Below are 22,623 nucleotides of genomic sequence, written 5' to 3'. Positions count from 1 at the left end.
TGTTCACTTTATCTATCTATCTATCTATCTATCTATCTATCTATCTATCTATCTATCAATCATCTATCTATCTATTTTGAGGCATTATCTCACTATGTAGCCCTGGCTGTCTTAGAACTCATTATGTAGATCAGGCTAGCCTCAAACTCATACAGAACCTTTTGCTTCAGTCTCCTGAGTGCTAGAATTAAAGGTGAGCATCATCATACCTAGCCCAGGAAATCATTTCTTAAGCATGGATTACTAAGTTTTTTTTGAATGGGATTAAATTATTACTGATGAGTAATTTTTTTATTTTTAAAGACAGCATACATGTAGCTCAGTCTGGACTTGAACTCACAACAGTCCTCCTACTCCAGCCACCCAAGTGTTAGAATTACGAATGAGCCACCATGCCTAGCAAATACCTTTTATTTTAAACCATAAATAATTAGCAGGTGGCCATGATTACCCATGTTTCATTAAAATCACATAAAATCTAGGTAAAAATCACAGATTTTTGCTCCAGAAAAACCATGAAAAATTCAAATATGTACCGTAAAAATACCACAGTATGCACCGGACTAAAACTTAAAAGCACATATATGGAATGCTGAATCAGCATTATATATGGCTTACAACATTAAATCAACATTTATTTTACTTAAGGATGATGGAAATTTCCAAAAAAAAGAATGACTCAGAGAGAATGTATGTATGCGTAATCCAATTAGTAGAGTCCTAAAAATTAGCATTCACAAACTACTTAGTAAAAACAGCTTTGAAAAGTTGTCCTCGAGTTTCCACGAGCTCCCTCTCCCATGCTGTCTGCAGACTGAGTTTTCTGTCTCTTCAGCTCCGCTCTCACCCTTTCCGATGATGCCAATGCCTGCTCTCCAGTCAGCCGTTTCCCTCCTCCAGCGCCTCCGCCAGTGTTCTGGGTTCATTCTTAGCAGATGTTTTTCTTGGTTTAGGCTTCGGTTTGAATAGAGCAGGTACCCTGACTGTCTGGCAGACTATCCTGTGGTGTCCTGTTTAGTTAATTTGGGTCCATGTTGCTCTTTGTATTCGCTGCAGATGTTCTCTTCAGCATAGTGCTGATGTTGGTGCTGAAAAAATAAAGCAGCAGGCTGGAGAGATGCTCTGTGCTCTCTCAGAGGACTGGTTTGGTCCCAGCACACACAGTGTTTTAGGATTACAGTCTTCTTTCTGATAAAGGAAGAAAATTAGAATCGTGGCTATTTTAGTATGTTATGTACATAGTTTAAGTGTAACTTAAAGTGCAAGAAATAAAAAAAATTGTGAAGTTATCAATATGGTCAAACTTCATTTAGACCTAGCACTAAGAAAGGGTCTTTGCACAGGGTTTGGTCTTCATACCTCTGTTAAGAAAGCAGAGAAACCCAGGTAGAGTTTTTCAGAGCCCGGTGGAGTTAGAGATCACCTACATTCTTTTTCTCTCTCATACATTACATCTCTACCTCAATTTTCCCTCCCTCCACTCCTAGTCCCTCCCCCAACCTCCTCTCTTCCCCAGATCCACTACTCCTTCATTTCCCTTAAAAAAACCAAAACCAAAACCAAAACAAGGCAAAACAGGCCTCCCAAGGCTATCATCCACTGAACACAGCCTAACAAGTTACAATAAGACTAGGCACAAACCCTCATATCAAGGGTGAACGAGGCAACCCAGTAGGAGGAAAGGGCCAGAGACACCCTCATTCCCACTGTTGGGAGTCCCACAAGAACACCAAGCTCCACAACCATAAGGTGTATATAGGGAACCTAGCTCAGACCCATGCAGGCTCTGTGATTACTGCTTCAGTCTCTGAATCCCTATGAGTCCTGCTTAGTTGATTCTGTGGGCCATGTTCTTGGGATCACCTACATTCTTACCATTATCAGAGCTTTAAATTAGGAAGTGTGGTGCCTGGGCACAGAGATTCACTTATACTTTTCCCAATCCTCAGGAATTCTGGGAAGGTATATGTCTAATCCATTTCTAAGATATTTAAACCAACTTATAAGGGAAGTGGCCTCTCAGGGACAACTTTATTATAGGGCTTGTTGTACAGCCACATCATGTAGGCCCTATTAGCTTATTTTTAGAGGAACTTTCAGGCTTGATGACAAATCATTCAGTTCTTTGAAATGCTATTATGATTATTGTACCTAATGCTTTCTGGGTTTGTTTTGGATTTTATAGAATCAGAAGAAAATAACATACTTGCAGAGAAGAAAATAGAATAGCATACTTCTATAAATAATGGTAAACAAATACCCTGTAGTTATTGTCTAGGTCAGAAATAATCTACTATGTATAAGTCATTCTCTTTAGGACAAAAACCAAAACCAAGCCCAGACACTATACAGATGATCACTCTGTAACTATTTGTTCCCAAAGGACAGTAATCTTTGCTCTACTTGAGTTCACCACAGTCGACATGGTGGCTCACATCCGTAATTCTAGGAGTCTGGAAGGCTAGTTGAGACAGGAGAATTGGTAAGTTTGAGGCTGGTTAGGGCAATTTAATGAGTTCTAGGCCAGCAGGGGCTACAGAGTGAGACCCTGTCTTAAAAAAAACGAACATTCTAAAGCAAAGAGTTATAATCACTGTCCTGATTTCAGCGGTCATTTCTTTGCATTCTGACCTCCCCAGTATAAATTCCTAAACTAAATTTGTGCATATGTGTGTGTGTGTGTGTGTGTGTGTGTGTGTGTGTGTGTGTGTGTATTTTGGGGGGTCTTATTATGTCCCCCAAGCTGATTCAAACTCATTCTTCTTCTGTTGTAGCTTCCTGAGTGCTGGGACCATAAGTATGCTCTACCAAGACCAACTTTCTTTTTAATTTTTAATTTTTTTATTTAATGAAATTTGTCTCGGATTAGAAATTGCTTACAACCACAGATACCAATTAGACAGGGCCATAGACGAATGTTTAATTAACTGAAAAGCACAAACTTTCAGGAATTCACTTACATTCCATTGCTATACGAATCACTACTGGCCAAGCACGTGAGGTCTTCAGACGGCTGCCATCTTGTTACAGCGTTCCCTCTGGTTGTCCGTGTGCGTCAGGGCTTTTCCTCGCCGTGGGTTGGCCACTTTCCAGATGGAATGGGCGGGGAGGGGAGTGCAGTGTTCGATGTTGTGATGCTCTCTCTTCTTTTCCAGCGTGGGTAGGCTCGCTGTCCATGGGCATGATCTTCTTCTGCTGCCCCATAGTCAGCGTCTTCACAGACATGTTTGGCTGCCGGAAAACAGCTGTCGTGGGCGCTGCCGTGGGCTTCATCGGACTCATGTCCAGTTCTTTCGTAAGGTAAGGATGTGGCTGCTTCACGTTGCTCCTGGAGAGCTGTTAAATACCTTCCAGAGTCTTTGCCGTTTACAAGGAAAATCTCCTTAAAACAACAACTTTCTGGAGATGGCTCTTGTCACTCACAGCAGCACACCCGAGGCGGAACATTGAAACAGATTTGCTTGCAGTGGCCAATTTTAGATGTCAGGATGCAGGTGTTCACCGGAGCCAAGAAAAATGTTTTTCCTTTTGTTTTAGTCTATTTACATAAAACTCCTAAAGGAATCAAATTATATCTATGAGTTATCTAAAGCTGTGGTTTCCGTTTAAGTCACTGCCACGTTAGATCTCGAGGGCTCATAAGGGGTATTTTTAAGCTTGATAGGAAAATTATTTTATTGATGAGAATAAGATCTTCCAAATCAGTGCCAACCCAGGTAGAGATTTCCAGTCTATACTTTAAAAAATAATAAAAAATAAAAAGAAGATATTAGAATATTTAAATATCATGACAAGATAAAGTGGTTAAAATACACTTTAAAACTTAATGTCATGTATTACATCTATTAGAAGAAAAGATGCAGGCCTCCAAAGACACCAAGGCCACAGGACAGGTTACATGATGAAGCAGCCATGGTCCTCAGTTCTTCGTGTTCTGAGAACTTTGGTTAGAGGAGCACCGGTGTCCGGTGTCCCTCGACACCCGTGTCCCCGCAGCACCGGTGTCCCCACGGCACTGGTGACCTGGCAGCAGCAGCAGCAGGAGGCAGTTAGCAAGGAGAAGCCTGCAGACCATCTCCAGCTAGTGCTTGTCTTCCTTTCCCTCTCTCTTCCCCGCCTACCCTCATGTTCCCTTAGTTGAAAACCACGACTTAGTCATGGGTGGGGTTGAGAAGGGATCAAGCTTGCAATATTGGCCCTGCTTATTTCAAGTTTTTTCATATTTAGTCAGCAGAATCCTTAGCTTTTCTCACTTCACTTCCTACTACTCACACACACACCCCTTCCTCAATCTAAAGTAGGCAGTTAGCTTTTGTACTTCTCCACTTAAAATTTTATTCAAGTTCTTTAAAACTATGCTTCTTAGAAGAAAACAGGTCTTCATTTTAAAGGAGCTTTTCTGATTGCTTCTAAACATTTCATTTCAAAAGAAAAGAAGTTTGGAACTCTCCAGGCACTGGTTAGCTCCGGGGGCTCTGGCCCTTGCTGAGGGCATGGAGAGCACTTGAGAGCTTGAAGAGCCTGTCATGCATTTCACTAGGAAATCACACACACAAGCACCAAGCATTCGTTATGCATTTCACTAGGAAATCACACACACAAGCACCAAGCATTCGTTATGCATTTCACTAGGAAATCACACACACAAGCACCAAGCATTCGTTATGCATTTCACTAGGAAATCACACACACAAGCACCAAGCATTCCTTTTTCAGACCTTTTGGGCTAGTGAAAAAATTTTAGGTTGTAACCCAGTTTGTCCCTCTCTTCCATCTCCACATCTTAATGTCTAGGAGAAGCAATTCTTTTTTTTTTTTTTTTTTGTTTTTTGTTTTTTGAGACAGAGTTTCTCTGTGTAGCTTTGCGCCTTTCCTAGAACTCACTTTGTAGACCAGGCTGGCCTCGAACTCACAGAGATCCGCCTGGCTCTGCCTCCCGAGTGCTGGGATTAAAGGCGCGCGCCACCACCGCCCGGCTAGGAGAAGCAATTCTTGAGGCCACGTTGACGTTAATAAATGTAATATCCTCACATGACTCAGTTTCGTTACCTGCTGGTCAAAGGCCGTCAGACCAGCACAGGTAAGTTGCCAGCGTGAGGTGGCAGGTCCGATTGTCCAGGGATTTCTGTCTTCTTAGGAAGCCTTCTCTAGCACACTGGGTCACATCAGTGTCCTGGCGCTGAAGCCCGTGCCCACGATTGGAATTCTATGATCTTTCTGACTTACACTGCAGTTAGATGTCACCACTGAAACCCACTGTTTGTCGTGAGGACACTCACAAGTGACAAGTTCTGAGAGGACAGTGACACAAAGGCACAAGGATAGATGTGAGGCGCTCTCACTGGGTACCTGAGATTCCAAATTCTTGTCTCCATATTGTGGAGTAACTGTAGCACCTACTGTTTGTGATAATGGTGTTATCAATACTGTTTTTAAGACCTATTTTGAGGGAGGCAGAGAAATGTACATAAATTTTACATTTTTTTTTCTTTAAAATTTTGAGATTTTAAGAACTTGCAAGTATTTGGAAAACTGCTTATGTGAAAATTTGGTACAGAATGAAGCACCGTGAACTCAAGGTTAATCTCTGCTACATAGTGAGAGACCTAAAAAACAAAACACACCTTCCCCCTCCAGTCAAAAGGAATGAAGCACGGCTGGAGAGATGGCTCGGTGATCCAGAGCTGCTCTTACAGAGCGCTCAGTTCCAGCACCTACGTGGTAGCTCACAACTGTCTCTAACTCCAGTCCCAGAGGATCCAAGGCCCTCTTCTGGCCTCCAGGAGCACCCGGCACACACATGGTGCACAGATGTACATGCAGGCAAAGCACCCATACACATAAAATAAAATAACAAGAATTAAAACAATTTTGAAATGAAGCATTATTTGTTCTATGTGATTCTTACTAGGGATAGGAATAGAAGTATTGCTTTACGTGGGCCATGAATACAAACTTGAAGATACACTTTTCAATCTTTCCCACCAAGTTTCTGTTTAATGTGAATCAAGGGTGGAAATCTGAGCAGGATGTGGTGGTGCATGCTTTAAATCCCAGCACTCGGGAGGCAGAGGCAGGTGGATCTCTGTGTTCAAGGTCAGCCTGGTCTACAGAGTGAGTTCCAGGACGGCCAGGGCTACACAGAGAAACCCTGTCTTGAAAAAGCAAAGCAAAACAAACAGAGAAAAAGAAGAGTGGAGATTTGGTAAATAGTGATCAGAATGAAGTGAGGCTGATCTGGGAAGGCCTAGCGGTAACGGGAAGGCGGCGCTAGACGTGGGTTGGTCCAAGCGGAAGGGCTCTCAGAGAATTGCCAGCGTGCCTTAATTTGATCAGATTTGAGTTCCTTGCGAGTCCCTCAGCATATTGGTTGGTGAGCATTATTATCCAAAATGTAATTATTAACCAGCTTTATCTACTGATAAATAGCCTTTTGAATTGGACTTTGGAAAAAAAGTAAGAAAGAAAAAGAAGACAACTTTTAACTTGTTTTCTTCTAGTCCTTACCTTGATTGTTTCCAAGCACAAACTTCACCTTTCCAAGAGATGTATAGTTATTTGATTAAATTAAAAATTCTTGTATTCTTTTTGTTCTTTTGAGAGCAGTAATAAGTTACTTCAAAAGCTTGCAGACCGGAATCACTGCTGAGCACACTTTAATTCGGCCTTAATGCAATCTGGATATGATTTCTTCTTATCTTGCACAATGCTGGCAACAGTGCAATCCAGGGCGAAGGTTGGTTGACAGCTCTGGGGGGGAGCATAACTGCTTCCCCATGCACATATTCTTGATCCGACGCCGAGGAGACAACACCCGACATAGTCTTTTCTCTGACTATATTGCTTAGTAAGCACCTGGGAAAAGGCCGTAAAAATAATGTGTGTGCATAGTTAAATTGTAATTTAAAAGCACTATTGAACAAGATTTTATTGTCCCTTCCTGGCAGCTGTCTTTATTTCTGAGCTGTGGAGAACATGGTTCTTACCCAATGCTGTGTATGGTTCACCAGAAATCCTTGGCAGGCAAAGGGGACCAGAGTCACTGGTGACCTTAATGGTCATTTTTCACTCATTCAGATTAAATTAAAATATTTTACTGCTGTAGTCTTGATTTATTAAGCTTTTCCACATTTTTATTTTTATTTTTTTATTTTCAGAAAACATGTTGACAAGATCTGTCTTTACTAAGGGAATTCCTTTCAAGAATTATTTATTTAATTTTATTTCATGGGTATGAATGTTTAAATCCACATATGTGCATGCCTAGTGCCCTCAGAGACCAGGAGAGGCCACCAGATCCCCTGGGACTGGAGTTACAGTGGTTGTGAACTGCCATGTGGGTGCTGGGAGCGGAGTCCAGGTCCTCTGCTCTAACTGCTGAGCGGTCTCTCCAGCCTCCTGTAGAAGGTGTTATTCTGCTAAGCACCATGAAAAAGATTAAAGCCGCTTTCTGTCTCTCTCGTCTTTATGCAGCTCCATCGAGCCTCTGTACCTTACTTATGGAATCATATTTGCCTGCGGCTGCTCCTTTGCATACCAGCCTTCACTGGTTATCTTGGGACACTACTTCAAGAAGCGCCTCGGACTAGTTAACGGCATCGTCACGGCGGGCAGCAGCGTCTTCACAATTTTGCTCCCTCTGCTTTTAGGGAATCTGACCAAGAGCGTGGGCCTCTTGCACACACTGAGAGTCCTCTGCATCTTCATGTTCGTTCTCTTTCTGGCTGGCTTTACTTACCGACCTCTTGTTTCCAGTGCCAAAGAGAAAGAGAGCGAGAGCAGCAGATTCTCCCTCTTTTCCAGGAGAAAGTTTAGTCCTCCAAAAAAGTTTTTCAATTTTGCCATCTTCAAGGTGACAGCTTATGCAGTGTGGGCTGCTGGAATACCACTTGCACTTTTTGGATACTTTGTGCCTTATGTCCACTTGGTGAGTATGCATCTTCGGCTCTGTTCGTAATCAGTATCATCAGGTCACAGGGAGATCTAGAAGAGCAAGACAGGTCAGGCTGAAATCGGCCTCAGACATTGTCCTGGTTGTGACCCCAGACTCCGGGAACTAAAGGTCTTTCAAACAAGAACAGTTCCCCCATCAGACTATTAAACAATGAGTCTGATGGTATGTGTCAGTGTTTTAAAAATCCCAAACAAAAGCGATTTTTAAAAGGGTGACTAAAATCTTGGAACAAATTATCTCAAGGTAAGATATTTGAGATGGGTAAGAAGGCTCAGTGGAGAAAGGTGCTCGCCTCCAAGCCTGACAACCCGAGTTTGATGCCCGGAGCCACAGATGGAAGGAGAGACCCAACTCCTGCAGGTTGTCCTCTGCCCTCCAGTGCAGCAACTGTGAACCCCTTCACCAAAATAAATGTAATTAAAAAGATCTGACAGGCCACTTCTAGAAGCAGCTTGCTGATCTTCTTCAGGGATAAAGCTAGTGTGGTGACCTTGTGACTATTAATAATTTTCAACAAATGGATGCAGAAATTAAGTGGTTAACAAAATTGCCAGTTACTGACACAAAGAATCATTCTATCTACTTCTGGAAAAACAGGAGTTCTCTTTAGAGAAGAATTTGAGAAATGATAAGGAAGTTTTAAATTAGAGAAGAGCCTTAAAATTCTATGGGAAATTAGGATTTCAAGTGCTCAAGCAGTTTATATTGTCAAAATTCAGCCTATTTATACGGAAACGAGAGTAAGAACGTCAAGGGATTGGCCCTTAGCAAACTGTTCTCAAAGGTGCTCTCTGTCTCCTCCTCCTCTTTTTCTCCTTCCTTCCTGTGTGTGGTGGAAAAATAAATACAGTCCAATGATAACAAAAATGACATTTGCTTCAGTTTTTCTTTTGTGTATGTACTAACTGCATGTGTGGACTTGGAGGGTTTTTTTTAAACCTTATAGTCTATGTAGGGATAGCTGCAATTTTTCTTTAGTTAAAAGTTTTGGCTCATAAAATTACTTGGCCTAGAGGGTCAGCTAATAACCCCAAAAGTCCTTTGTGGACTGCTATGCACAATTCAGAAAGTAACTGAGCTACGGATGGTGATGAGAGGTGGGGAACATGTCTGGGTGTGAGAATGATTGTGATTTCTGAATTGTCCATGTTGTCCCCTTGCCAGGACAGTTGAGGAAGCAGCTGGGCTGGAGATGAGATGTACGGGGAAGGACTGGGAATAGTTATCTGAGTTATGTGGCATTCATGGTAGAAAAGAACTGATCTGACAGTCCTTTTCATTCCTTCAATTGTCTCTAAAACCACTGAAATAGTTTCTGTTGGAATACGGGTCTGTTGAGAGCGAGTCAGCTTTACCAACCTACCGTCTCTTAGTCAAGGACACATTTACCGTGTACCTACCTCCTCCCTGCTCTGAGACAGTCTGTAGCTCAGGCTGGCTGTTGTGAAGCTTCCTTCCTTCCTTGACTCCTAGTTACAGGTGTGTGTCACCAAGCCCAGCTTTTTTTCTTATTATTTTTTCTAATTCTCTTTGGTACTAAAAGATGAAAATACTCAGAGACATGGATAGCTCAGCTTTCCTAATGCTTGCCATTTATCAAAGAAAAGTTAGTGGATTTCTGGTTATAAGGTTTGCAATGTATCAATTAATTAATTTTGCAAATGCATTTGGCCCTCACAATAAAGCTGTAAAGTAGGTAAAATAAATCATGTTAGCCCCTGGTTCACAGATTCGCAGGAGAAAGACAAGTTCTGCTTAGAAGTAGAGGAAGTGTTGACGCTGGGCCCTGAGCGTGAAGTGTTATGTTAGAACTAGAGCTTTGAGCAACTCGGTTGAATTTTTCAATTTGCTTTTCTTTAAACTTCAGAAGCATAATGTGTGTTCTCATGGCTCTGTCTGTGAAAAAGCATGTTATATGCTTATTCGCAAAGCAAGTTTGAAAATTTCATTTTATTTTATTTTTTTTGCATTTGATGTGTGTGTGTGTGTGTGTGTGTGTGTGTGTGTGTGTGTGTGTGTGTGTTCAGGTCTGTGCCACCATGACTACTTGCAGTTGACTTTTTAAAAAGGAAGAGTCAGTAACCTCCCTTTTAAGCCTATTCACTCACAGTCACAATATTATAGACACAAGTCTCATGGATCAGATAGGTGACATGTTAATGTCTAAGCGACCAGTTTTCATGACCTGCCCTCTTTGGTTGAGAGCTGTTTTCTTGGTTAGCTTCACATATTCTCCTAATATTCCCCATCACTTCCCATCTTGCCATTTCAAAGTTTCTTTGCTGGGCTCCTCCCTGCCCTAACCCACACATGAGCATGTCCCAAGTCTTATTCTTTGGTCCTTTTGATCTGTGTTCACTGGGAGTTTCATCCAGTTTACCGAGTTCAAACAATACACGACTCTGGTATCTCTCTAGCCCAGGCCTTTTACTGAATTTTCACCAGAGCTGTATGTCCAAATACTTACTTAAATATCTCCATTTGCATGACTACTGAAGTCCTGATCTCACTCCCCCAAACTTGCTCTGTCCCTGAATGTCCTCATCTTAGGAGACAGCAATTCTGTCCTTTCAGAGAGTCAGGCCTCAAACCTCCATTGTTCCTTAGCTCCTCCTTCTTATACATCACACCCCTGATGATAGAGGCAGGGGATCCTGGTGGCTTACCTTTCAGAGTGTAACCGGAATCTGACCACTCCTCACTATCATCAGGGTCAACACTCTCGCCCAGGCCACTTTTGTGTAGAGGTCAAAGGACAACTTGGATTCCTGAGATTGAACTCATCCTGTCTTCCTTGGCTGTAAGCACCTTTACTGCTGAGCCATCTTGATGGCCCCGTAATTCCACTTATTTCATTAGTATTTTCACCCACTTGTTGAGTTGCTATATGACACGCTGATTGTTCTTACACTTTTACTGTTTTTAAACTGTATGGTCTGTTTGTTACATAGGTCCCAAAAATGTTTTAATTCTCTGTCATGGTTGCCAAATTAATTAAGTTTGTATAAGACAATAAGCTGCCACTAATTCTATTCTTTGTCTTATAGGCACTGGATTATATTTGTGTGTTGATATTAGCATGGCTGTGCTTTTCATAACAGAGTGCTAATAGCAGCTTTGAGAATGGATCTTGGATGTTTATTATAGGAGAATTAACAAGTGCTTTCAATGCCCATGAGGGCAGCCGTTGCAAGATTAACATTCTCATCCACTGTATACTACAGCTCAGGTTAATACGTTGTACTTCCTACTTTCCAGAGTTAACTCTAGAGAGGATTTATAAGACGTTAATTCTGATGCAGTGGTTTAAATGAGGGATTTTTGATCAAAATTCCTTTTAGCATTTTACCCCCAAGGGATCGTTTTAGTAGGCCTACAATTTACTCACTTAGTTTTCCTTTTTTGATTAAAAATATATGTCATGTGTAATATTAAAAGGAATAAAAAAATCCAGTGACCTTAAAGTGGCTTTCAAGGTCCTTCATGATCTGGCTTTGCCTGCCGCTGGGGTCTCTCCTGCCCTGCCTGCCAGGCTCACTGAGTTCCTGCATCCACTACCTTCCTACTTACATGTTTATAGGGCGGTGAAGCACCTTGATGTCATTTTAACCTGGCCACAGTGAAGATTTCTCCCCTACCCAGCATTCCCAATTCCTCACAACTACCCCTTTCCTCTTCTTTTTTAAAATAGCACTTAATAGTTTCTAAACTATTTTAATTTATTTTTATAATTATACATCTATATATTTTGCTAAAATGTAAATCCTATGAAGTTAGGATCTTTCTCTGTTTTGTTTGATGATAGATTTCAGAGCAAATAGCACAGTGTCTAGCACACAGTAGGTGCTCAAATATCAGCTGAATGATGAGATATATTATGCGTGAGTCTAAAGCGATACACGTAGTATTTAAAGTCATACTATTTTTGTCTTTAAACTCCTCTACATTCATGTCATAGTGATATTCATTCAGTACTTATTGAATGAGCTCAAACTCAGAATACTGCAGTAACTACCAGTGTTGCCAGTTCCTGGGAGGGAGGGAGAGGTGATCACGCCTATTGCTCTGACCCTCACTATATGTCTATGCTGAAACTACTAGATAACTCAAGACAGTTCTGTCCCTAAAGGAGCTGTGTCTTCAGACCAGCTGACACTCTCACAGAGCCAGAGATGGTGTCTGTAAGAACAGATCTTGGGTGTGGAATTGTAGCGTGACCACAGATCAGCATAACTTGGGCTGTGTCAGTCTGATGACTCTTAACATGTCTAAAAAGGACAGTGATTTGGTAACTTTCCTTGCTGGTATGAACCAGTCCATCCTGAGTATGAAGATGACAATTTAGTTTCAATTGCTGTCCTCTTCTCTCATTTCTCCTCACTTTGAAACACAGCAAGTCAGCACCAGTGTTTGACTCTAAAACATGGTCATTGGGTTGAGTTGTTTTTAGGCTTTAAACTCACAAAAATCTTTATCAACATGATTGACTTGTGTGTAGAAAACCTGTAATATGTCGTTCATTAGCTATATTACAGAATGTTTTGAGGCAAGATCTTACTATGTAGCCCAGGCTGGTTTCAGGTGGTTTATTTGTTTGTTTGAGGCAAGGTCTCTCTACAGAGCCTTGGCTGTTCTGGAACTCACACTGTAGACCAAGTTGGTCTCCAACTCATAGAGATCCACCTGTCTCTGCCTCCTGCATGCTGGGATTAAATCTGTATGCCACCATGCCAGACTTGGTTTCAAATTCTTAATCTTCCTAGTTCCTCCTTCCAAATACAGGGGTTGCAGGCATACATTATGGACAGCCAGCATTAGTCTTTTTTTTTAAGACAAATGTGTGTTAATATATGTTAATATATAAGTGGGTTGGTTTTGTGGCAGAGAGTTCCAACAGAAACTTTGACCTGGTAGAGATATCCCACTTATGTGCTGTAAGATTAATGGTAGATCATTTGCCTGCTTACAGGGCAATTAGGTGGGTTCCTAAGTCCACTTGTAACTGGGAATAAACAAGTTGTACTTTCCAACTAGAACCGACTTTCAAGGCAAACAAGCCCATAAATGGGGCATGAGGTTCTTCAAAAGATAACTTTTTGATTCAGATAGTGCCAGATGTTACCAGGGTGTGTCATGGGTATTGCATGACAGGGAGACTTGAGTAACCCATCAGTTCTGTCTACTCAGCTACTGCCAGATCATGTGGTGCAGAGCCATGTAAGCAGAAGAAACAAACAATCTTTAATATTTTCGTGGCTTTCCTAGAGTGAGATTCAGGGCACAAAAAATGGATTGTATCGAACATCTTCATAAAACATGTAACAAGCACAATGCATGCAGCCAAGTAGCGTAGAGCCGAGGAAGTGGGTCTGTAAAGCTGTACGTCTTTGGGGGGCATTCACTGAGTTATGCTCAGAACTGAGATTTGAACTGGCTGTCAAACATGGTAAAACCACATTCATTGAGTGAAGCAGCCTGGAGCTGTCCTTTCCAGCCACACTAGGGCGACACTGTTTTATTTAATGCCTTGCAGAGTCCTGCTCACTCAGATCAGAACAGTGGCAGTGCTCAGCTGTCCTAGTGCTCGGGCATGGTCTGCCACTAGAGAGAGGACCCTGAAGGGAACCAGCTCTTGTTCTAGAGGGACAACAATCAGAGGACCCATGAGACCTTATTCCTAACCCCTAGATTTTTTAGTTATTTTCCCAGCTAACTCTACACTAATTCTGTAGGGCCCTTTGCTGCGGGCAATGGCCTTGGATAAATGTATGTGACTCTAAACTGAGGCCATTTACTTTTTTACAATTTTTTTTTTACAACAGTGACTTGTTAATCAAATTTAGGCAAGGTATGTTACTATAATTAGTGTATAGTTAGCTGGGAAAATAGCTGGTATTTCTCTTGCTGATTGATTTACCAGGGTTTTTATTTTCTTTGTTTGCATTTAAATATATCAGGCCTCATTTGGTAAAAGGTGGCATTCTTATGGATAATAACAGAGTTCAACTGTAATGTAGATATATGCTCATCCCTCAAATCCTTCCATTAGTTCAACATTTATTCAAATTTTATGAACCTAAATTGTGCTTTTAAGGTAAGGGTCCTTTCGTAATTTTTTGCGTAAACTGAAAATGAATTGTTATGCTACAGGATGAATAGGGATAGGAATCTTAATTTGAAGCACCTCTCCTTTGTAAGGCTCTGCCTGGTAACTGGCTTTTGCCTGATTTACCAGGAAGCTAAGGCTTCTTAAACTGAGAACACGTTTACACCAGTTTAACCTTATCTCCCACGTTACAGGACAGATTTTTTGAGAGTCTCTTGCAATCAGCAGTCACTAACTCTTAAGGAGTACAGAACAGAAAGGAAAAGAGCCTTCCTCTGGATCTGAGCCAAGGTGAATCTTTGACACCCACAGAAAGTTTAAACGCTGTTAACCCCAGCTGTCTATTTCCCATTGTTCCGTTCTATCCTGCCCTCCTTGGCAGCTCACTTGAGCAGGAACTTTACATTCTCTCATAAGACACTGGGAAAGAGCTCAATTTGGAGGCGTCAATTTGAAACATGGACAGTTATGCAATCCAGCTATGTGCAGCCACGTCAGTTGAAGGGATTCTTGGCAAAACATGGCAAGAACAGCTGTGGCATCTAGGCTTCAGAGCACAATTGAGTTAATTCTGCATGTCTGTTCTCAGAGCCATGCAAGGATCTGCTTTAAGCCAATGGTCTCTTTAAACAAACGGAACGTTGATTGATACTGTTTTTCCACATTTCCTTTTTAAGCCCCTGTTTTTATTAACATTTGGTTTCCACCCTGTTGAAATGTGCGCACAGCGTCAGGGCCTGCACTGGGCCAGAGGAGCACGGGGTTGGTTAGGGATGTGCTCTGGGTTGCCACGCTGGTGCAAGCCAAGAATTAAGCTAGGTATTCCGAAGTGTGTGGCATTTAAATGAAATATTTAAATGCTTGTCAGAAATACCTAACAGTGATATGGGAGTGACAGGGCATTATACAGGCCACGTCACTGTACGCTGCTGCTGTTGCTGTGTAAGGCAGGAAAGGGAACAGAGGGACAGAAAGCTAAACTACTTGCCAAAAGTCTCATAAAAGTAATGGATCCAAGTGTGTTTTTTTTTTTTAAATCGATGGGGTAAAATAGAACCTTTTTATAGCCTGAAATGTAAATGTGCATGGTGTGGAAATGGGGTTATCAGGAGTGACATTTACATTCATCCTGCCCCGGTCAGCACAGTCAGAGGGTCCAGTTCTTCAGTGTTGCCAGTAACAGTTGCCTTCTTCTTCTCTCCTGGATATATTCAGAACTCAGGTTGCTGTGTGATAGATCTTTCTAGAGAACACAGGCTCACAGTGGGACCTTCTATTTCAGTTGTTCGTTCATCATGGTGTGCGTGTGTTGCACTCTCTCAACGTGCCCATGCAGGCCAAAGGACAACTGGGAGTTGGCTTTACTCTTTCCACTGTGGGTTCTGGGGACCAAACTCTGGTCATGGTGCAAGCATTTTTAACCACTGAGCCCTCTTGTTAACAGTCACTGCAGACCAGGAACGACTGAATTGCAGCTTCTCGTTCTCCGATTCTTTCTTTTTTCTCTTCTTTCTTTTTCTTCCCTTCTGCTTCTCTCTCTCTCTCTCTCTCTCTCTCTCTCTCTCTCTCTCTCTCTCTCTCTCTCTCTCTCTCTCTCTCTCTCCCCCCCTTTTGTTTTGCTTTTTGAGACAGAGTTTCTCTATGAATTCCTGACTGTCCTGTGTAGCCGAGGCTAGCCTCCAACTCAGAAATCCCCATGCCTCCCTCCAGCGACTGGGATTAAAGTTGTGTGCCGCCATGCCTGGCTGTGCATCCACTTCCTGACTCCGCCAGGGTAGTAGCCCTTCTGAGGGTAGAATGCTACCCCTGCTTCTCTCACTAGTGGTGAGGCGCAGAGACGTTTCCCTGTGCTCACAGGTTGCCAAGTTCTGTTCTACACAAGAAACGGTTTCTAAACAGGCTTGGAGTGGGTTTCCATTCTCAGTGTCATTTGTCTTCAGGGCCTGTGACTTGTTTTTAATCATGATTTGGTTAAACAGATTCAAGCACTCATGCGTTGGACAAACACAGAGTGCCTGCCGTGTGCCGTGAGCATTCCGGGTGTGGGGATTTGAGCGTGAATGGATGCGGCGTCTCTAATGGAGGTAGCTTTAGGGTTGCTCAGAGACATCTCTTGAGGTGACAGCAAGCACATCTGTGTGTGGTGTTAGTATTTGGAGGACTTGGAAAGCCTAGGACATAGAATGTCTGTCGTCTGTCTTTAAAGTCAGCCAATAGTCAAACCTTTTATCCAACTTAATTTTTTTCTGGTGTATTATATTAAAAACCTGAATGTTGACATTTCAAAATCTTACCTACGTTAGCTCCAGGATCCAGTCATTGTGTTTTTCTCCATTTTTACGAACTCTCTAAAAACACTGGTTTGCTCATGTCTCGTTGGTTGTTACATGGACGGCCTCTTGCTCTGTTCCTGCAGTTTTCCGTACTGTCTGTGCCCTTCTTTGCTTTTCTAACCTTGCATTTATTTCCCTTCAGATCTCAACATCTGCCGCAGTTTGACTTTTCAGGTTAGTGCCACTTTGCACATTTTTTTTTTAGTTTAATGACACAGGCAGTATTGGCCAGCACTCTCCTACGTGGGAGGAGGGAGAATCTTTACTCCTCTGGCCACTGTGATTCATTAGTGGTGAAGTTATATGTCCACAAAACACTTAGGAAGCAAGGTAGGCTTGGGATTTTTCAAAAGAGTATTTCGGCTGGGTGCGGTGGTGCACGCCTTTAATCCTAGCACTTGGGAGGCAGAGGCAGGTGGATCTCTGTGAGTTCGAGGCCAGCCTGGTCTACAAAGCGAATTCTAGGACATCGAGGGTTGTTATACAGAGAAACTCTGTCTTGAAAACCAAATAAGCAAACAAACAAAAAACAGTATTTTGGAAAATAAAATAATGCACAGAAAAGGAAATTGGTAGGAAGGGAAGGCATGATTAATAAACAAGGAATCTAGAAAACATATTACTTACAGATAGATTAAAGCAGACCTGTTAGCAGGTGTGGTTGAGCATGTCTGTTATCACAGCACTTGGGGGTGGAAGCAGAGGCCAGGACACTCAGGGACTCACTTTGTAAACCAGAACTTACTTGGTAACTCATTTCTTTGTCACGTGGAGAAACCCAGTCTTGAAAAACTAAAATAAACAAACAAACAAATAAATGTTGCCATATAGCCAGATGTGTTGGCAAACACCTGCAATTCCAGTACTCAAGAGGTTAAGATGGGGGGTCATGAGTTCAAGATCACATAGTAAACCATTATCTTTAAAAAAAACCTCACCCCCCCCAATAACAGAATGCTACTATACATTAATGATTGAATTTGTATTCAACGTAATAGCTTCAGGATAAATCCAGGGCTCCGACCAATCTGATTGTTTTCTGTTTGTGTGAGCACATGGCTGTCTTTCCAAAGCTGTTGCTTTCAGGGCTTTTCACAAGCCCTGGCTTTGTCCTTCCGAGCTTTTCTCAGGAGAACTGTTAGCTTCCTGTGGATGCCTTAAGCCTAACTGTGTTTCTCAGTGTCTCCTCTCTCCACTCTTCAGCCCAAGGCCTTCTCTGAACTCAGGATTAGAATTCCCAGGACGAGGAATCACACAGTGCCTGGTCCCCCCTCTTCTTCCAGAGATACTGTCTAAGCTGTGCATCTTCACAGCAAGCCTGTGGTGCACCCAGGCCGTGGTTAGACCTGCTTCAGCCCTTTCTCTTCCCAATGAAGCACCTTTCCACATACTGCACGTTTTTCATGTCAGTGTTGAGGCAAGGTCTCCTCTATCTCGACCTGGTCTGCGACTGTGTAGCAGGAGATGCCCTCCAACACCCAACCTTCCTGTCTCTCTGCGTCCTAAGCACTGAGATTACAGGTGCTGGGAATGGAGCCCAGGGCCTCAAGCAGGCCAGGCAAGTACTCTACCAAATGAGTTACGCTCCCAGGCCCTATACAAGGTTAAAAAAATAAGAAAGTTGAACCTCTAACATCAGAGAAAAGTAAAAAAGAACAAAAGGTAATGTTTAGTTATGTGCTGCAACATACATGAAGCTTGATGATGTCATGCTCAGAGAAATAAGCCAGACACAAAAGGACAAAGGCTGTCCATCTAGATGAAGTCTCTAGAGCAGTCAAATCATAGATGGGAGACGGAAATGCTAATTTCCAGAGCGGGGCAGTGGGAGATGGGAAGCTGAAGAGAGGTAGCATTCCAGATGCCTTCCTAGAAAGCAGTTAATGATGGCACATGTCTGTAGTCTCAGCACCTGGGACGCTGAGGCAGGAGGATCACAAAGTCAAAGCCAGCCTTGGATACATAGTGAGACCCCAAACAAACCAATCAAACCAAACCAACAACAACAACAACAAAGGAAAACAACCAGCTCACCCAATGATAACTGATTTCCTGTTTCTTTATTTTTCTCAGTCAGGAAAGTCTTAACTAAGTAATATTTTAATAAACTAATAGTATTTATGAATCTTGTGTTGTTCAAGGAGAGAGAGAACTAATTTCAAGGATTTATAAGATAATCCAGCTTATTTATGTCATTGCCAGGATCATCAAATACGTAAAGTTGTTGTTGCTATAAATCCTAGGGACTTGGGTGATGAGTTCTGATTTTATCCATTTTATGGTAAAGTCTATCTTAACTTCTAAAATCTAAGCTCATCGGACCAGTTTTGTTGCATTTGTTCACTTTGGACTATTTTTTCCAAATTGGTGTGATTCTGCTACTGATTAAAGGTCTCATAACCCAGACCTATTGATTCATTTAGTCTCTCCCCTCTTAATGTGGAATGTGGAAACACGTGACACCCCCAGAGAGCCTGGATCACCACCAGATCCCTGTCTACAAAGTCTTTGCAGCTGTTTCGTGTTCTTGGAGTATGTACTCCTTATAGCCTGGCTGTCCTCTGTGGCTGAGGCTGATGCCATCTTGATACTCACCGAAGAGGCAGACCACTTACTTCTTTCACAGATTAATGCTGTCTTAATTCGCACCCCGTTGTATTTGTGTACACTAGCTGGGAACTAGGACTCCAATGGTGTGAATCTGATGCGTTGAGAATGGGCCCCAAGGAAGAAACTTTAGAATCAAAATCAGAGCTGGATGGGATCAATGATATTCCATAGATCAGTAGATTAAACACCTTTCAGTATTCACAAAGAGCTAGAAGTTGTGGGGGGTTTTCCTCTGAGATGGGCTTGCCGCACAGCCCAGGGTGAGCCATTGTTTCACATCCCACTGCCTCAGCCTTCGAGCACAGGGCTATAGTGTGAGTGACCATACTCAGCCTAGAGTTCTTATTCATTGGTTTTTGTAACTTCCAAAATACATGGCATAAATCTTGACTGAGTAAACAATTCCAAATTACTCAAAAATCCCAGTCTATTTTCTATTTTAAGATGAAATCTTTAAAACTGTAAAATTCAAGATGATTTAAATCCAAGGGCATTTATCATTGCCTGTGGCGCTGGGGAGGGACCCTTGAGCATTTTGAATGCTAAGCAAGTAGTCCTCGATGAGCTATACCCTCAAAATTAAATTAAATTAAAGGCAAACTAACATCTAAATCCAAAGTGGTTTCCGTTAGTAATGCAACCAGACATTTTACTAAATCTTGATCTTATCTAAGTGATGCTGTCCAAGAAGTAAGTGTGTGTGTGTGTGTATGCAAATATATGTATATGTATATATATATATTCTTTTTTTAACCCACAGGAAATTATTTTTTTAAAGACTATCAGGGGAAAAATAGCGAATGCTTTTAGAAGAATTTTTAGTTAGAAAATATTTTCAAAATTAGACTTAAAAGAAAGAAAACTCTTCTTTTTTTACCCATTGGTGGCTATTAAGTAATCTTTATTCCAGAAGGGTTTGTTTTTCCCCAGTTGTTTTTCCTGCCTTAATGGTGCTGTGTCATTATCAATACCATGGAAACCCATCTTAATGAAATGGAAAGAGTGGTTGTTTGAAAAAAAACAAACAGAATCAGCAGTGATGCCTCCTAGAGTCCGGTAGGCCAAAGGTCAGCTTGCATCCCAGCCAGCTGCTGAGGAGGCAGTAGGTACTGTGACTCTGAAAACACCTCCTGGACAACCTAGAGATGTCAGTCATTATGCATGCTAGCGAGCAGACAGTTTTCCCTCTCGGAACATCTGTGTGTTAATCTCAAAGTGTAGCTGACCTGACTTAACAGACCGAAATGACATTTTGTGACTTATCAGACCCGTGGCTCTATTCTGTCTGTAATGTTCTCGTTCCGTGTTCTGGTATAAAAGGCTTAATTTTATCAAAGACATCTGCAGTTAACTGAGTTCCACCTTTGTAACCACTTGGCTTGCCAAACTTCCTTTTAATTTTCCTTTTTTAAAAAAACAAAGCCAGAGGTAGAAAAAACAGGTTTGTAAAAAGAAACACCAAGCATATTCCATCCAGATTTCTGATAATCCAGCTCTGAAGTCAAAGGTAGCGTAAAGTTTTGCTTTGTGACTAATTCTGAGATTAACTATTAACAACTCTAGCAGGCTTTCTACTCCCTTTCAAAGGTGCACGTTTTGTTTTGTTTTGTTTTATTTTTTAAAGGGGCCAGGCTCTCTCTTTGGCTTTGCCTGTTAAAGAAGTGGTGCAAGCTATAATCATGGAAATTGGGAGGCAGAAGAATTGAGTTTGAGGATGGCTTGGACCACATAGTAGCACCCTGCCTCCCCTCCCTGCAAAATTCAGTTAAAAGAAAATACGTTTAAACCGAATGGTCTTCTAGAGTTTTGGGATAGCTTTTTAACATTTTGGATGGAGATAAACACACTGACGTTATTTCTTTTTCGTTTAAAATTTATTTATCTATTTGTTAGATTCACTTATTTTATGTGTATGAGTGTTTTTCTTGCACAGATGTTATGCACCACTTGTATACCTGGTACTTGAGAGGTCAGAAAAGGGAGTCAGATCTCCTGGGACTGGCATTACTGATGGTTGTGAGCCACCATGTGGGTGCTGGGGACTGAACCCAGGTCCTCTGCAAGAGCAACAAACGCTCTTAACCCCTAAGCCATCTCTCCAGTCCCTCATTCTAAGTTTTTAATACAAGGACTATATCCAAAGCTGGCCTTGAGGTGGAGGCAGTTCTCCTGCCTCAGTCTCTCCCGAGTGCTGAGATGAGGGCACATGCCACCATGCCCAGCAGGATGAGTATATTTTCAGAAATCACTCTCAACCACATGCAGAGAAGCAGGGGCAGGCACATGCTGCTGCTCTCTGGTGTGGATAGCAGTGAGGAGAAATAGGTAGGATCCCTATTAGGAAAGAGGGAGTCAAAGTCAGTTTGAATTCCAGAATCATTATTAGCCGAGTTTTAATGTCATACAAACTACACATGCGGGTCCTCTCCCTGCAAAGAATTTACTCTGGAAATTAAGCTGGTGTACATGCTTACCTGGTCTTTCCAGTCTGATGGTGTAGATCTCAGGAGCAAGCGCAGATAGATGGCCAAGGTATCACAGTGCCACGAACATGACAGAAGGTGACAGGTGACCAAAGTCTTTCTATCATTCCAGACGGCACATTGAGAGGCAGCACTGTCGGTGGCAGAGCTGGAGGGTTTGTGTTTTTACCCTTTTGTTGTGCTTTCCGAGGACAGCTCTTTCACTCTTGCAGCGGGCTGTGCTGCACTGAGCCTTCCTTGTGTTTCCCTCACCTCCCACTTCACAGTGAGCCAGTCAGTTGTTGCCGCCAGTCCACTGTCCAAGTTGTTTTTTCTGTTTTGAAGGTCTCCGCTCATTCCCTTCTTCTTCAACATGGATAGTCTAAATTTTGTACACTAAAATTCTTTTGTCACATTCTTTGCGTGACATGTTATATAATCACTATATGGAAGATTAGAGGCAAAAGGCACTTAAACCCTTAAATGTGCATTTGTGTGCGTGAAGGAGGGTCAGTGGTAGCTGATGATCCTGTTCCATAGCTAACTAACACGAACGAGGAAACTGTTCGGACCTTTTTGACCCATGGCGTTTGTGTTTGCAGGTGTGCGCAGCTACTGTATTTCACTGTAGCACCACTGGGGTGGACAGTGGCTGTCCACTTAGTCTTCGTCCTTGACTGAATCTCTGAGTCAAAGCACTGTGCCATGCTTTCTCAGCGGAAGTCTCCTGGTCCCCATCCGTCTTACGCTGTGACTCCCTTGCAGGAGAGGTGTAGGGAAGGGTGCCAGAGCAGAGGCTATTCCAGTGAGATGAGTGGTTTCCATAGGCTGCTGCCCTTGACCCCTTCAGAAAAACTGGCATCTATTTTGCCTTCAGCTGTCTGATGAGAACAATGTCATTGATTCTGAGATAAGTCCACCATTTAGTTAAGTTGAAGGTGGTTAGAAGAAGGGGAAATTGAAGTACTTGGTCCTGTAGACTCATGGATAGAATGAGCACATAGTCCAGGATGTGAGTTCTCGGTTATCTCTGGATATCAAACAGTAAATTTTATACACTGGCAAAACAGCCTCCGTGGTCAGCAAAAGCTGTTGTTGCTTGAATGATGGAATAATGTTTATGAGCAGGTGATGTTCAAGATGTTTCCAGAGGTATTC

General features: G+C 42.2%; 1 protein-coding gene across 1 annotated transcript in view; it reads left to right on the top strand.

Annotated features, from left to right (window-relative positions):
• Positions 1 to 22,623, top strand: part of Slc16a10 (solute carrier family 16 member 10) — a 108,690-nt gene that overhangs the window by 57,145 nt on the left and 28,922 nt on the right. Inside the window, exons 2-3 of the mRNA XM_052751447.1 lie at positions 3,156 to 3,300; positions 7,474 to 7,927. Of these exons, the coding sequence (XP_052607407.1) occupies positions 3,156 to 3,300; positions 7,474 to 7,927 (599 nt within the window). The remainder of the gene's footprint in view (positions 1 to 3,155; positions 3,301 to 7,473; positions 7,928 to 22,623) is intronic.

The sequence above is a fragment of the Peromyscus californicus genome, unplaced genomic scaffold, assembly GCF_007827085.1.
Source record: "Peromyscus californicus insignis strain IS unplaced genomic scaffold, ASM782708v3 Scaffold_22__1_contigs__length_63687245, whole genome shotgun sequence".
In the NCBI taxonomy this organism is placed as follows: domain Eukaryota; kingdom Metazoa; phylum Chordata; class Mammalia; order Rodentia; family Cricetidae; genus Peromyscus; species Peromyscus californicus.
This window is presented reverse-complemented; position numbering and strand designations above follow the sequence as displayed.